Below are 16,114 nucleotides of genomic sequence, written 5' to 3'. Positions count from 1 at the left end.
ACAGCATTTGACACCAAAAGCAAGTTCTCAGTCATATGCAAGGTATTTTAAGGGAATGATAACTGATAGGGCAACAACAAATAGCATAGGGCCAATCCTATCTCTACTCACCAGCTGAAAGATAATGATGTCTTAATGTTAGAAATGGTCCCTTATTGTTTTCTCCTTTGTACTGAAGAATCACCTTTAGAAAGTATAAAACATAAATTAAGCTGCATAACCTTTGCATGCTTTGAGGCCTCTTTTTGTGGATGTATTGAAACATAAGTGGTATTCTTTATCTAGCTTACTAGATAATGGGGCTGGGGAGCTTGATTACAAAGGCATAAATCAATCCAAGCACCCTGATGATATCCTAAACTTCCACAGTGAAGCCTGAGTGGTTTATTATATTATCACTTCAGAAGGATTGATTTACAGCATTAGTTCTCATCTCCAGCTATTATTTTTATATTATGTGAAAACAAATTTTTCAGCAATGTAAAAATAGGACAAAATACTAAAAGTCAAGTAAACACTGAGCTAGAAAAGCTGCTCTAAATAATGACAAGAGTCTGATTTGGAATCAGAGCAAACTTAAAATCAGATCTGAAAATGTGACCTCCCACGACACTCTTCTTCTGCTCACTGGTTACATAGAGCAATACAAAAATCTAGGAACACTAAATTACAGCAGGCGGCCAAAGGGAGAGCAGTGGGATTGCCAGATCCCAGAAACATGTCCAAAGCGTCACACAGTCCTGGAAGAGAAGTTGTTGTGCTGCTTACAGTGAAGTGGTAAGAATTAAAAGGGTAAAGAAGCAATCAGATGTGCTAAAAGAGATTTACTAAATCAGATTTCATAATGAAGTTTAAGTTAAAAAAAATTGTCCTGGAAATGAGTTCTTACAAGATCTGGAAGCAGATGAGGGCAGCAATTACTTTTTAGCAGATGCTTCAAAATGACTTTCTAATCCTGTTCTTGTTGAGGTCACTTTATCCTTTCTTATGTATAGTCTTGATTTAATCACAGATTTGGGCCCTGATTCAGATAAATATTTAAATACACAATAGCATCTTGTTACTTAAATTTAAGAGGGAGTATTTCCCTGTTGTGGTGTGAATTGGGGAACATGGTTTACTATTACTTTCTCCTGCTCTTGGGAGGCTAATTGTAAATTGCCACATACAGTATAGCAGCAAGAGTTTCACAGAACTAGTTTACAGAGTTATTCCCATCCCTCTTGATACTTTGCTTATCTACATTCATTTTCCTTCTCTTGTTGTTTTCTGGACTTTGTAAAGGTAAGGTTTTTTCGAGGTGAAGGAACAATGAAGGGGCCAAATGATGGTTCTAAGAAATGAAAAAGTATGTAAATCAATCCTTCATGTTGAACAGAGAGATTGCTTCCTCTCTATGAATAGAAGAGGTAACAGCACATCTAAACAGAAGAACAACTTTGTTGGTGTTCAGTGCTGTCCACCTAAAATAATACACTTTTAAGATTCAGAAGAGGGAATTCTGTAAATTCCTTTTTTTTGGGGAGATATGCTAACTTTTTTTTTTTTACTTTTTTTTTTTTTTAAGAGAATGCATTTAATGTTAAATTATACTTAAGGATTTTTTCACCTTTTTCCTGCGGTGTTTTAAACCAGATGACTTTGACGTGTAAAATCAAATGCATTTTCCAATCCCGCTTTTAGGGTAGAAAAAAGATAAAACTTCATTATGTTGCTTTTTTTTTCTTAATGCTTTTGTCTTTTTCCCATTGACTTTCATGAAACCTCTCCTATACCATTAGTTTGTGGCTTTTGTTCTTGCCTTTTTGGAAAATAGTTGCTTTTTTGGAACATAGTTAACTACATGATTTAATAAATGGTTTGACATTTACCCTTTGGAAGCTTTGATTAGAGCTTTCTCTGCTTTTGTAGAATTGTATCTGCCTGGTTTTCATCTTCTGCTTAATGTTCTTAAGTATTTCTATGAAGTTAAAGTTAAGATAATATTGCACATTAAGACTTAGTTGTTCTGCTAGAGCATGTTGATTCTTCTAGTTGAAATATTTGATCCCTTGCATACTCTATACCTGTCCTCTGTTTTTACCTTTAATGTTTAATTTCTGTGATCTAGAAATGTCTTTGTTTGTATCATATGAAATTTTATGCATTTCAGATTTCATTTAAGTACTAACCTTAAAATAAACTATAGTTAAAGTTCTGCAAACAGTAGCTCTTTCACTGGGGAAAGAGGATGAAAGGAAATGGTGACTAACATGACTTTGTTATAAATGTGATAGAAGTTCCAATTAAATTTTTCCAGTTAAATGCAGGCCTAGCATTGGATAGTACAACTTAAATATTACTCTGATACATCTTCCTCCATAGTGAGTATATCGAGCTATACATCAGATATATCCAGCTTTGTGTTTCTAAGTAGTATGTGGTATACGATTTTCTGCCTACTTACGATAGAGTAGATTGTCATATACTGCATTAACACACTGTAGTGAAAACTACCAGGTAACATTGTGTGAGTATTTTCTTCTGGAGATTCTATCATAGCTAGAAGTCAGGAATATTCCTTAATATTCCTTCAGAAAGCTATGCTTCTTTCTTCCAGAATCCAAGCCTGATTACTAAGATTTCCTTAAGACACGTCTGCAAAGCCACTTTTGAAGTAGGACATTGAAATCACAGAGTCGTTTTGGTTATATTTCCTTTAAAAATAAAAATCCAAAAGGGAATACCAAACAAACAGAAGAAAGCTGAAAGAAAGGAGGTGGAAAGCTTAAAATTGCAGTACAGGAGATGCCTTTTTTTTTTTTTTTTTAAGCCTGTCTCATGATGGTCACTAGAGAATTTTAAGATTAAACCTTTAGATTTGATCCAAGAATGAAATGTTTGCTATGATGCATCAGGGTGCTCTGCAAACATAAAATAATTGTAAAGTGTACTCTTTGGAGTTTTTCCACTCTCATCTTCCCAAAAGAGCATTCACTTCTGAGTGCATTTCTCCACCGTGCTCTCAGTTGATTTCTTTCAGTTATTTATGGAAAAATGTGACAAGTGCTTGTTTTTCTTTCATGATGGACCATTTCAGTCACCAACACTGTGTTTCAAGTGACATTAAAATATTTTGCATTTCTAATTTGTAGATAATGTTATAGTATTAATTTTGCATAAATTAAAACCCCATCTGAAAATGAACGAGAAACAAGACTTTAGGAACATGAGAACGACTGAGGATAAGATTGTATTTTAAATAATCTTCAAAATCACGCTTGTAATGAAAAATATTAAATAAGCAGAAAAACGGTAACTAAAGTTTTCCTCTTAAGTACTATTTTTTATATTATCTCTCAGTTAAAAAAAAAAAGGGAAATTTTGACAATATTAAAACCATTGGCTCAAAAAGTATTGGACTGAGGAAGGTTATTATTCTTCGACTTAAGCAAAATGATTTGGGACAGATTTTCATGCTGGCACGCAGAACAAATTTAATTCAAACTGTGATGAAAGGCGGTTAATGTAATTGTAGCCTATTATCCTATTCAGGCTTGAGTTAAGAAGCAAACCAACAGACAGTCAGGAAATGATGGATAGAAAATAGAAATGCTCAAGGCTGGTGAAATAGAGACTTGTGAAGGGATTATGCCGTAACTGTTCCCACACAATCTCTGCATCAGTAATATCCCACCTCTGCTGTATGTTTGGATTACTAAACAGGGTTTTTGTATGCCTCCTGGGTTCTCTTTATTTTTCTCTGACGTCAAGAAAGGTCCTAGTTTACTAAATTTCAGTACTCTGTAATCCTGATTTTTTGCCCTGAATCTACCACTTTCATCAGTCCCAGGGATGCAGTAAAGCATTCTGCTACAGCATTTTTCTCTTTTCTTTTGCTATCACACAGAGGCAAAGTGATTCTTTGCATAAATAAAGTCTTTGATCAAAAGTCTGTCTCATTGTTAGCAAGTTAATATTATTTTCAGTAGAATATTTAGTTAAAAATAGTAAATAATAATCAGCTCTCAGGTTTTTTAACTGTAAGCATGGCTGTTTTGGTTAGCATGGTGCTTTGGAAGTAACATAGTTCAGGTCACCCAGTGGGTTTCTTTAGGACTCTATTCTGAAAGTTTGCCTATTTATCATTCCATTTCATTTTTTTCAGTAGCTGTTATTTAGGTTTTATTTTTAATGCATAGCAGATTTTGCACTGAAAACTTTAAAAAATCAAAAAGACACATCTTGGGCTGCTCAGATACCTATGGAGAGGTGCTACATTTTGAGGTGCAAAACTATTTGGACAGGTTTGTCACCCTGAGCATAGCCCATAAAGCAAAAGAAAGCCCCTTCTTTCCCATAGGATAACTGAAGTGTGATACATACATCTCAGGTAATTCTACCAATAACTAGTCCTAGCATCTAGTGTGATGCTTGCAAAATACAGGAGATCGATTACTAATCAGAAGTCCAGCTAAAGTCTTACATCCTCTTTGTAGGGGGATTGGGCCTTTGAGGTACATAGGCTGGGATGATACAATAGGTTTCTGAGGAGTGTAAGTTTTGACTTTCCCAATTACTCCCAGGCAGGATGCAAGAATTTTCTCATCCTTTGTAAGTTATCTCACCAGAGCTCCAGAGCTCTTGCAGTAGCTAAATCTCTCTCTTATTTTTCTTCTTTCTCATTCTGTCATTATTCAGGGTGAGATTTTGTGCGTTTGAAAAATGTTTTATTCTGTGAGTTTCCCTTTGGGAAGTCATTGGGATTACTTAGAGAGTTAAAGGCTCTGTTTTGTGCTGTACTCGCACAGGAGCAAGCATTGCTGTTCATGGGAGTCCTCTGCAGCCTGCAAGTCAAAACCAACATAAACTGAGTTTGAACAGATCAAGACTGACAGATGAGGACTCGTGTTATGAAAGTATCCAGCCATGAGGCTATAGCATCATTTTAGTTAACTTTTCTTTTGTTTTTCACAGCAATTACTTTCTTCTTCTTAAAAGGCAGATAAGAAGGGTCAGCCAAGACTAAAAGTGTTGGCAAATGTAGTATTGTTGCAACATAGTAATATTTATTTCCACTTGTTTGGCACTTCATAAAGAAGTATCAGTGTCATCTCTGCTCCAGGAAATTCACAAGATTATGTGCTATAATGGAGTAATGGAGGTTGGGGCTCTTCATAGGAAAGGGATCAGAGAAAATCATATGTGTATTTATCTTCATAGTTTCTCCAACCACCTATACTCTTTGACATGTCCTGTTCTTAATAGATTGTTCTTTATCTCTTGGACTGGTATCTTTTTTAATAAAGTCAAACAAAAGATGGGGCAGGTTAGCTGTGTTTGATATCCTAGATATTAAAAAGGACAAGTAGAGACCAGACATGGTTATGATGGAACAATGGTAGGCAATAAGGGATTAATTTAATAGACTTTGCTGTGCAGGGGTGAAGTAAAGAAAATGCTTTACTTTAGGCAGGAAAAGAGCTTATCAGAACAGCATATTGGATAGATTTATAGATACTGAAATGGTCTGGTGGAAAAAAATATGGTATTGAAGACCTCTGTGTTAGGTTTCAAACGATCGCTCTCTCATGGGTCACTTGCAGTTATTTTAGTTCGCTTAGCTCAACGTTAATTGTTGTTCAAGGAGGAGCTATGAGTCTTTGACAATTGCTTTCAATACCACAGGAAACAAATAAGTAAATATTCTGGATGTGCTTTCTCAATATCTAGTCAAACTCCTCAGTTGTCTAAGAATATTGGAAGTTATTTGATAATATCATGTAATACCTTGAGGTTTGCCTCCCTAAAAGTAGGAATTACATCTTGGCAGCTGCACTACATATTACGCTTAAACCTCTGTAATATTTATGCTGTTGTTCATATTACAACATGTCATTAACACTGTAGAAGTTGTTGTTGCAGGTAGAGGAACAACTTAGACATCACTATTTTATGAAACTCCCTAATACTGTGTAGCTGACAGCCTAGAGAATATCAGGACATTCTGCTTTATTCATACCTGTCTTTATTTTGCATTCCGTATTATTGAATGTTCAATACTTAAGCAGCATTTGGGCATCTCTAAGCTGCAGTCTCCGCTCCCAAATGGGTCATGCACTTTGCTTCTGAAGCAACATTTTTTGTTCTGGTTTAGTGGAATTTATCATTTTTTGGAAAGTATTAATTGCTATTTTGTGATTAAATTGTAGGCTTAAATGTCAAGAAAATGATCAAAGTTACCTTACACAACTTGAAGTAGAAAAAGTAGCTTGTCTGTCCTTATATCATCTTCTGGAAATTAGTGTATGCATGGCATCCTCAAATACATATTTCTTAAATTGCCTTTTATTTATATTTTCTCAAAATTAAAGAAACCTTGGTTGTCTTATCTAAGTTTCGGGTTTGTTTTAAAACAAGCAACAAAATCAACCAAACAAAAAATGCCCCAAAATCTTGAAAGTGACGTAAAATCTAAAGACATGATAACTTTGTAGCACTCTAATACTGTGGCATTGAACTTTCTGCATTAAGATTGTCACTGAATATCTTTTTTAATCATTTCCATCAGTGACTGATCTCAAATAATCAATAGTAAACCAGCCATATTAATGCACGTTTTCTTAAAACAAGACGTAAGGTGTTGAATACTTAAATATACTTTTCTGCAAACACACTTATTAATAGTATATTTTTACAAGTCAGTGATGAATAGTAGGGCCTGTCGAATATGTGATGTTGAAGTGCTGTTTCTCCTGCTCTTTTTGAGGACTGGTTTCTAAGTAAGAAAAACATACACACACCCTTGGAAATTCCCAGAACATCACCTGCAGTGGATAGCATGAGAGACAATCATGTGAAAGAAATCTTTCCCTATGTTCTTTGTATTTATTTTTAGTTTCATGTTGAAATTACTGTCAGAAGAGTTCATACGGGTGAATGTGGATTTTTAAAAGGCAGTTAACAGTGCTATTTGAACAGTGAGATTTGGAAATAGGAAGGAAAGAATTTAGTGATTTGAACCGAAGACCTGGACTTCTTGTTTTCATGATTATAAGAATATTTTTTTCCAGGAAATCTTAGTGAAAATAAAATCAGAGTTCTACTGAGGAGAACTTTGTATTAACAATGAGTTCAGAAAAAGCTGTTTTCAAACTGCTTATGCTTTGGGGTGCGGATTTGTGAGCAGTCTATTGTTGATGTTAACACTTAACATGTCGTCAGTATTGATCTTTTAAAAGAATGAAACGTAAATTTTTTTAACTGTTCACTGATTTCTGCAAAGTAATTATTTGGCAGGAGCTGCATTTCAGTTTAAGCAGTAATAAGTATTCATAAACTGCAGATGATTATTTTACTGTTACTTCAATGTAATTCTTCTAGCTAAAGGAAATAGTTGAGAAAACAATGCCAATATTTTTTGGAGATGCGGTTCTGTTCAGTGTAAACATAGCGTCTTACTTTGAGCACTCTGGGGTATTTCTAACATTTACTTTATAAGGGCTGGAGAAATATCTGAAATAGGTCAAAATGTGAGAGAAGAAATGTTCGTATTTCCCCTCCCCAGTCTGAAAGAACAGTTTCTGATAGGAGGGAAGTTTGCTGTCCAAGTTCACCCTTTCACATTTACAAAAGTTTGAGTGCATCACTACCAAAAATGTGGTCATTCATAGAGAAGGGAAAGTGCTAGAGGTAAAGGGGAAGTCCATGGACATGAGATTTTCTTCTTGGTTCAGAGTGAGCAGCATCAAATCATTGGCATGTGCATTGCATTTGCTCTCTGATTCATGGAGATTAACGACAGTTTTTAATCCAAATGGTGGCTGTAGGTTACTTAACCCTTGTGTAGAAGAAGAGATGTAAATATAATCTAATTAGAAAATCTCATTTTATCCATTAACTAATTCCTCATAATTATATAATTGATAAGTTTGTCACCTGTTAGTTTATTTTGTCCTGTAGTCCAGTGTATTTAGTGACTTGAAATATCATTGCTTCAAAGTATATTAAAACCCCTATAATATGAATTATTCTTGAACTTGCAGAGTAGAAGGATTTGGATAACATGAGGGAAATCTGGAAATGGAAGATTTTCTCATGAAGATAGAATGTTGTAGGTTTTTGTTTTTTTTCAGCGCGATCAGCCTAGATTAAAAAAGCCGTAAGCATTGCTGACCTAGGCCTTTTTCATGAGTTGTATGAAGAAGGAACAAATAAATCTACAGGAAAAAAAAACATAGTCTCAAGACATCGTTATATGCACTTACAAGAAGAAACAAATCATTTCCCCACAGTATTAAAAAGTCCTAACTGGAAACATAAATCCTAGTACCTTTTACCCTTTTTAGGTTGTCATTATCTTAAGAGGTAGGCTGATAATTTTTTGTATCTAAAGCAGAAAGGTTGCTCATGACTGGAAGGATCTTGGCACTGAGAAGAGTGAAAGTGTCCAATTTTTACATTAGAACCAGAGATGCCTTATTGCAGCTCAAACAAAAATGAGAGAACTGTTCACGTACTTCAATATTAATGAGAATATTGGGACAATACAGTGCAATGTCAATACAGTCAAGAAGGGGACCCTTAAGTATAAGGGGGATATATTTTCATTTATAGATTATTAATTTGTGTATTTCACTGCAGCAAAATAAAGATTATGGTAGTGGGATAAAAACAGAATAAAACTTAGCAATTAAAGAAACCTGTTCTCTGAAAATCTCAAAACTGATTAACTTTGCTGACAGTACCTATTTTTCAGTAAATACATCATCTGAGCTCAGTGATGACGTTTGAGTCTTGCACTTCTGTGGGAGAATGATGCTGCTTCTGATTCTTTTAAACATGCCAGAACTCCCAATATATGAAACAGGCTGGTGTAGCATAACTCTGCTGCTTCCAGTTGCTTGCTGTCATTGCTTTTGGCAATATCTGTTTAAGTGTTGTGAGTGGTTAGAAGATGTGGCTGTTCTTTGGCAGTTCAGTTGAAAAGGTATTGAAACCAAGTAGGCTGAAGTAAAGATCTGGGGATTTTGTCCTCTTGCGTCCAGGTATGAGTGTGAATTGGGATGCATCAGTCACTCACTCTTCTGGACCTGTTAACAACCCAAGAACATCTGAGGTTTATGCTTTTATCTACAAGTCACAACTCTTGAGCTGAAAATCTGTAGTTTCTATGGCATCGCTTCCAAAACGTTATGAATTAGCCAGTTACAGTTATTTACTGTAGTTAACCATATACCTCAGCTCATTTTCTCATTGCTGGAGCGCTACTTTTCAAATAGGAAACCTTGCATGACTTTCAAGAAGGGGTAATTAACAAGGAGGGTAAATACCTGCGAGTGAATCTGTGCTGAGCTAAGTGGTGCTACACCAATTAGTAAAGGTTCATCAGCTATCTTGTAAGTATCTGCAAAAGCTGCAGTCATAGCACCATGGATGTATTTTTAATGCTGAGTATGTAGTAGTATAGCATGTTGTAATGCTTCGTAGCCCACTTATGATGCCACAGGCCTAACCATGTTACTAGAGAAACCTTAAGTTTAGCTTTACAAAAACTGTTTGAGCTTTGGTTATGAGGTGTCCCAGGTAAACAAGTTATGTTAAATAGTATTCCACTAGTCAAAAACCCCGTAACATCATACAGGTAGAACAAACACAGGAGCCTGTTGTGCAAGATTAGGAGCTGGGGCAAGATCAGATGCAGAAATTGGTAATGGAGGACAGCAGAAGCAAGACCATTGGCTAGATAGGGGAGATAAGGGAACAGAAGGAGAAGTAAAGGCTAGAATAGGGTTGAGCAGAAATTGAACAGTAGTCCTAAAAGATATTCTGACTCCTCTAAAAGCTGGGGCAAGGCACCAGTCAGGGCCAAGGTCTGCTAAGTCCATTAGTCTTTATTTATCAGGAACCTCTTGTAGGTGCAATTCTGAGAACCTAGGTAAAATCTCAGGCCCATTTATGACAAGTTGTAGATCAGAATGATGACAGTTCTTCCCCAGACTCTGTGGAAGTGGTCTGTGTTCATTTGCAAGGACAAAATGTGAGGTAAGGGTCATAAATATTTACTGAATATAGTTGACAAGATTGCCTGAGCCAAGAACAGGATACAACTGCTTCAGCAGGGAATCAGTTGAATGAAAGAATATTGTCTTTTGGAGTGGTCTGATGTACATTTTTGTCTTTCCTAGGAGTTTGGCATTAAAGTCAGACTCAGCTGGAGGAAATACCAGCCGTAGATTACTCTTTCTCTGTTTCTCTTTTCCTTTGCTTGGAACTGAATTGGAGGAAAAGGTTTACCTATCAGTGGTGGCAACAGAACTACAAAAGAATCCTGTCTTCATGATGAAAGGTTAGATGAACTGTTATAAGATTTCCATATGGTGTTTGATAGTCTATAAAGCTGTAGGTATAGGTTGGTATTACATTCTGACAGTTTTCTTTAGGTGAGAAGCTTGAAGGTGTACAGAGGGTTATTTGTAAACTCTCTTACAAAAAAGCCTTTAATTCATTCATTATAATAAGCCCAAATCTGTGAATCTTGTAGATGTGTGTGGACTTTTGGAGAAATTTGTGGTATTTAAAGAGAAAGCCAGAAATTATCAATCACTTCATCATAAACATGAGAGAAGTGGGTGATTTTTAATGCATTTGTCTATAACTTTTATTTTTAGCTTCCAGGAAATCTGTGGAGAAAAGGAAAGTGAAAGAAAATGGTTCAGTTTTGAGAGGATAATTGAGGGAGAGGTTGGGGAGTAACTGCTAATAGCAGGCCATCAGAAGGTCAGGGACCTTGATGAATTGAGTACTTTTGTATTGGAACAAACCATAGAATTTGTATCTAACCTGGGAGGAGCCTTCCTCCATTTGTCCTTGTAAATGGGAGTTGTGTCTTTGGAGTCATGCCAGAGTGGAACTGCTCATTCATTATCACCACTTAAAGCAAATGATCATAGCCCTATGGCACATAAAATAAGGAGTGTGGCTCCCATTTCGCAGATACTAGGCATATATTATGCTTCACATATGGTCAAATGTGTGGTGGCTTTTGGAAAAGCTGCAAAAATTACTACAATGAGTAAAGCTCATAAGGAAACAATCCAGAGAACAGGAAATTTTGTAATTGGAACCATAATTAGTGACTAATGCAGAGCAATACATATGCTTAATGAAATGGGATAGGATTAAAAGACAATGCTAAATTTATTCAGAGCCTAGCATATGTTCTCATGTGAATAATTTTAGATGTATTCCTAATCCTATTAGTTTCATCTTTTTATTTCACTGAAAACTAAGTTTTTAAGTGGCAATTTTAATTTGAATTAAGGTAAGTAGTTCTCTAACTACTAAGAACTCGACCTCATGCTATTCCTAATATACATTATGAAGGTGTTCTGCACTGAGGAAGTGAAAGAGATGGCTCAGGGTTCTTTCTGTATCTCAGTAACAACTGGCAACAAATGGCATAATAAACTGGCTGTTTTAATAAAATGGAATAAAAAGAGGAATACAGCTGTCAGGTGAATCTTGTGCCCCATCAGTTGCTGTGAACCTCATGTGCATCCAGTACTGGATGGACCCAGCATGGATTTTCTCCTGGTGTGCTGTACAGATCCTGTCCGTGGGGAGGTGCCTTCTCCCTCCCCATACCCTGGTGCCTTCTGTCTTGTGTAGAAACAAAAACATGTATCTTCTCCTGATAAGCTGGAAGGTTCTTTGATAACACCCACTAGCACAGGGCACAGGCTGGCTTAGGGCTGTCGAACACCTTCCCTTACCCATGCTCACAAATGGGCTTCCTGAGCCAGGCAAACAAGGCAATCAGTGCATCTGCATTCCAAAATCACTAGGTCCTTGAGTACAATGACTTCTGTGAGGCTCCCAATACAGAAAGTACAATAGATATGATAATACATATAAATACTGTGCTGTGGTGTAATTCACTGTTTTTATTTTATAATTTCATCACGCATTGTGCTGAAGCAACTGAAATGCTGGCTGTAAAATTGCATTGCCATTTTCTCTTCCAGAATCTTGAAGGTCACTTCTATAATTGTCAGAGAATTAGTAATTATTTGGATTTGAATGAATACTTATGAATACTTGTATATTGTAAAATATTCCTTACCTAGTAATTTTTGTATTAACCATTCTTTTGTGCATTCTTTTAAGTAGTGAAACCTGTGATGCTTTAAACAGATTTTATAGAGATTTTTATTTTATGTATTCATGTGTTTTTCCGGTAATAGAAATGAAAAACCCAGAAAGGTATATGTGATGCTGGAAATCGCTAGGTTCTGGTAATTATTGATCCACAGGAGATGGCTTCATCTGATTAGAGAGGCAGCTGAATGGACAAGGGAAGCTGTATGGAAACAACATTCTTTTTTTTAAAGAAAGATTTTAAAGATTTAAATAAAGATAAAAAAAAGAACGGCCTGGTTTGTGTTAGGAGCAAAGCAAGCTTCTTTTAGACCCTGTATCAAATCATCACAGGTGGATGCTGTGGCCAGCAAGAGTTCACAGCAGAATTTGTTTAGTCTGTCCTGAGGGAAGGTTTCACAGCTTGTTGCCAGTGGTGGTCGGGCATTGCTCTTCCATTTCATACATAAATCATGCCTTTCAGTAAGCAGCAGGGTAAGTTTCTTGCCATCTTCTTTAGTCTCTGAATACACAGTTATTTGTATAAAACATATTTGTGTTTGTGTATAAAACCCCAGCATATTCTGAATACTGCCTATATTTAATATTCTACTTTGCCTTTGAAACAATTAAAAAGGGAAAAAAATATTCCTCTTACAGTACTATCTATCAAGTTGTTATTCATTACATGATGTACTCTCTCATTTATGTGACAGTCTTACTGACAAGAAAAGGAATTTCTTTTAAACTCTTCATTCAAAAGCGATCCTTTTCCCTTAAGCTCCTTCTTTCAAATTTGCCAACCTAAAGACACTTCCATACACTCAAGTCTAATTTTACAAGCCTAATCTGTTTTAAGTAGTGAGCTGTTCTTTGAAGAATTTAGTGTTTTGTGACGTTTAGAAAAAAGCATGTCAGCAGACTAATATTATTACTTGAGATTATTTTTTTGTTTCCTTTATACATGCAAGAGAGATACTTGAGCATCAGTCCTACTTCTAAATTCTGTAGAAAGGACTGTAGGGCCAGTGTGTCTGTGTGGACAAGAGCACAAAGTGTGCGCTGCAGTTAGAGTTGAGAGTTTTTTGGTTTCTTGGGGTTGCTGCCAAAGTGTATCTCTGTTAAAAAAATGTTGCATTTCTTTAGAGTTGATCTTGTGAAGAGTTCTCACGCTGTCCTGAGACCCGGAGTGAGCAAGGGTCAAGGAGATTCTCTGCCTATTTTTTAATAGCATATTAAGAATTATCAGTTGGAAACTACTGAAGAAACCAACAGAAATACAAACATTATTCTACAGTCTACAACTAGTTAAATCTAAATGTGGCATCTAAATTAGAAAGTATTTTAAACATTGCAAGTAAAATAACATCAAAAAAAATCTCATTGCAATTTAAATTTCTTAAAATAATGAAGATTTAGTCCAAGCTATTAAATGAGCCAGATTTCCTCTGGGAAAATATTTATATTTAATTTAATAGGCAGTGATAAGCTTTCTCTTTGTTTTAGGAATCATTCTGTGTATTTAATAGAAAATTATAATCTTGCTGGAGACTTCTGAGGAATAGCCAAGAAAATCAAAAGCAGAATAATCATTTTCTATCAAGGTACTTGGCATTTTTAGAGAAATTTGGTGTGACTCAATTTGATCACTTTGAAATCCTATAGGGTATTTCATGCCTCTGAAAATGACTGTATATCTTATCAATAAGAAAGATGTATCTCCAGCTCCTACATGCACACATTTTGTCAGCAGCATCAGTACATTGTATTCAGTCTAAATCTCACCTACTGCCCTGGATGGTTGATGAAGGAAGCAATTGCGTCTGAAGTTTAGAGAAGCTAAGTAACTGACAGACTGCTGTGCTTACAGTGCTACAGATATAGCTGCAATTACTGGCTCGGGAGCCAGTTGTCATAGTTGCAGCTACATAGCTTAGGACTAGATCTCTACAGCAGATAGTTTTGGGTCACCTCTTGGTTCTTTGTGGTGCTGTGAAAGTGTAACTGTCATTTTGTGCTTAGGGATATTTTGGAAGAGTTGGAAATAATATGGAGGTATTGCAGCCTACCAGAGCGGTGTTTGTGTGGCTGGAAATGGAAAACATATGTTCCATTGCTGAAGGGATGGTGTGAAAAGGTGTGGAAGGTGACTGAGAGTGCAAAGCCAGGTCTCATTGTGTTTCAGAACTGTGCATGTTAGAGGGAGATGTATTTGGGGACACTGTCTGCAGTCAATGATCCCCCTGATGGATGCTCAGCTGCTGTCTTGGAGAGGGACAGATCAAAACCAGCCAAAGGAGTAGGGTGTCATTGAAGTGGCATGAATAGTGAGGGATACAGTGCTTGGCCTCCCTGTCTGTCTGCCTGTTCATTAGTGGAGACATACCACCTATAGTAAGTCCTACATTAGGCACCAACTTTAAGCACATCACTTGAATAAGTAAGTGCCTTATTCAGGAGCCTAGTGACTCTGGGATTCTTTTATAAGGAGAGGTGTCTCTGGAAAGTAGCACACCCTAATTCCAAACTCTATCAAATACTTCTTATTTTCATGTAACTGTGCTACTGGTAATGAAACTCATGCTATTTGGAATAAATATTCTAGCTGCATTTTTGTTAAGACTGTACCATATTTAATGGGAATGTTTGGTTTTGTCTTTTTTCCCCCTGCAGCTGTGACTCTGAAAATAGGTATCTTGGAAATCCACTTAGGGGAACATGCTACTGTGAGTACTTTTATTTTTAATGTTCAGTACCTAAATGCTTTTTATATATTATGTGATAATTTCATTTCCTTAGAAAACCAAAGTATTTTTCTTAAGATTTTCTGAAGTTGGGCATGTTGATATTGGGACTGAAAAGTAAAATGCTCCACTGGGCTTCTCTGTTACTTTATCCACCAGCATGAAAGTTAAAGTCTACTTGAAGCTGATTCCTTATGCCTAGGTTAGAGGGAATGACCAAGCCATTAGGTTATTCTCTGTACCTTGACATGTGAATGAAAGGGGTAAGTGCTTGTATCATTGTTCATGAGGCAGAATTAGTGGTGGGGAAGTGCAAAGATGCTAAGCAGTGCTGCTTTCTGGGGATGTTTTGAATAGTTAGGCAGTCTTTCTCCCAGCAACATGCTAGACAGCTGCTCTCCAGGGTACCATAAAATGATACTGTCTTGTCTCCATGTTCCTATTGTTGTACAGAAGGTGCCTCTGGCAAAGTTACTTTAAAGCATTACATTTTCGTAGTTATATTGAAAGACCTGAAGGGATGAGGATGCATATTACCCATGCACAGAAATCCCTTAGTGAGCTGTGCCAATTTTGTTGTGCCAGTATCGATGCTAAATAGTAAGTTTAATCATCATAAAAACATATGGAATATTGGAGAACACTATTTTACCTTTTGTAACTTTTCCACATACCTGCTCAATGTCTGACAATTGGATCAGTTTTTCTGTAGCATCCTAACATCATCCCTGCCTGAAATTTAAATTTGCACAAATACATATCTCTGAATATATTTATATCATTCATTCTGAGTTTTGGTCTTTTACCATTACATTGTAGAATATACACAGAAGCTTCGATTTAGGATCTCTTTAAGGCATCATTTACCTAATAAACGTATGTTTTGTTTCTTTACTAATATTTCTTTTCTACCTTAAATGATTTGCATCTGCAAGGTATGTTTTACAGAGCAAACCAGACACATGCTACATTACAGATGCTGACATACATCTGGGCCTAAAACATTTACTGTTCTTGCCAGGCATTAAAGAAACATGGTGTGGGTTGGTTGGTTGTTTTTTTTTTTGTTCTCACAGGCAGGTTAGGTTCCAATGGACTTCTTTAAACTTGAATACTCCTTAAAACTGTGTTCTAAAGGTACTGTTGATCAGTAAATTAAATTTAATTTGTTATTTGTTGCATAAGAATTTTTTCTTGTTTTAAAACAATTTTCAGTATTCAGAGGAATTAAAATTTTATCTAGGAATTTTATA

At 36.0% G+C, this 16,114-nt stretch overlaps 1 protein-coding gene across 1 annotated transcript in view; it reads left to right on the top strand.

Annotated features, from left to right (window-relative positions):
• The window catches only part of ATRNL1 (attractin like 1), a 507,305-nt gene that overhangs the window by 173,542 nt on the left and 317,649 nt on the right, over positions 1–16,114 (top strand). The window contains exon 21 of the mRNA XM_061458665.1: positions 14,791–14,843. Within this exon, the coding sequence (XP_061314649.1) occupies positions 14,791–14,843 (53 nt within the window). The remainder of the gene's footprint in view (positions 1–14,790; positions 14,844–16,114) is intronic.

This window comes from Pezoporus flaviventris, unplaced genomic scaffold, assembly GCF_033815535.1.
Source record: "Pezoporus flaviventris isolate CSIRO_AGI_PZ_B2104156 unplaced genomic scaffold, CSIRO_AGI_Pfla_v1 ptg000029l, whole genome shotgun sequence".
NCBI lineage: Eukaryota > Metazoa > Chordata > Aves > Psittaciformes > Psittacidae > Pezoporus > Pezoporus flaviventris.
The sequence above is the reverse complement of the archived record's forward strand: the minus strand, read 5'-3'. Positions and strand labels throughout refer to the sequence as shown.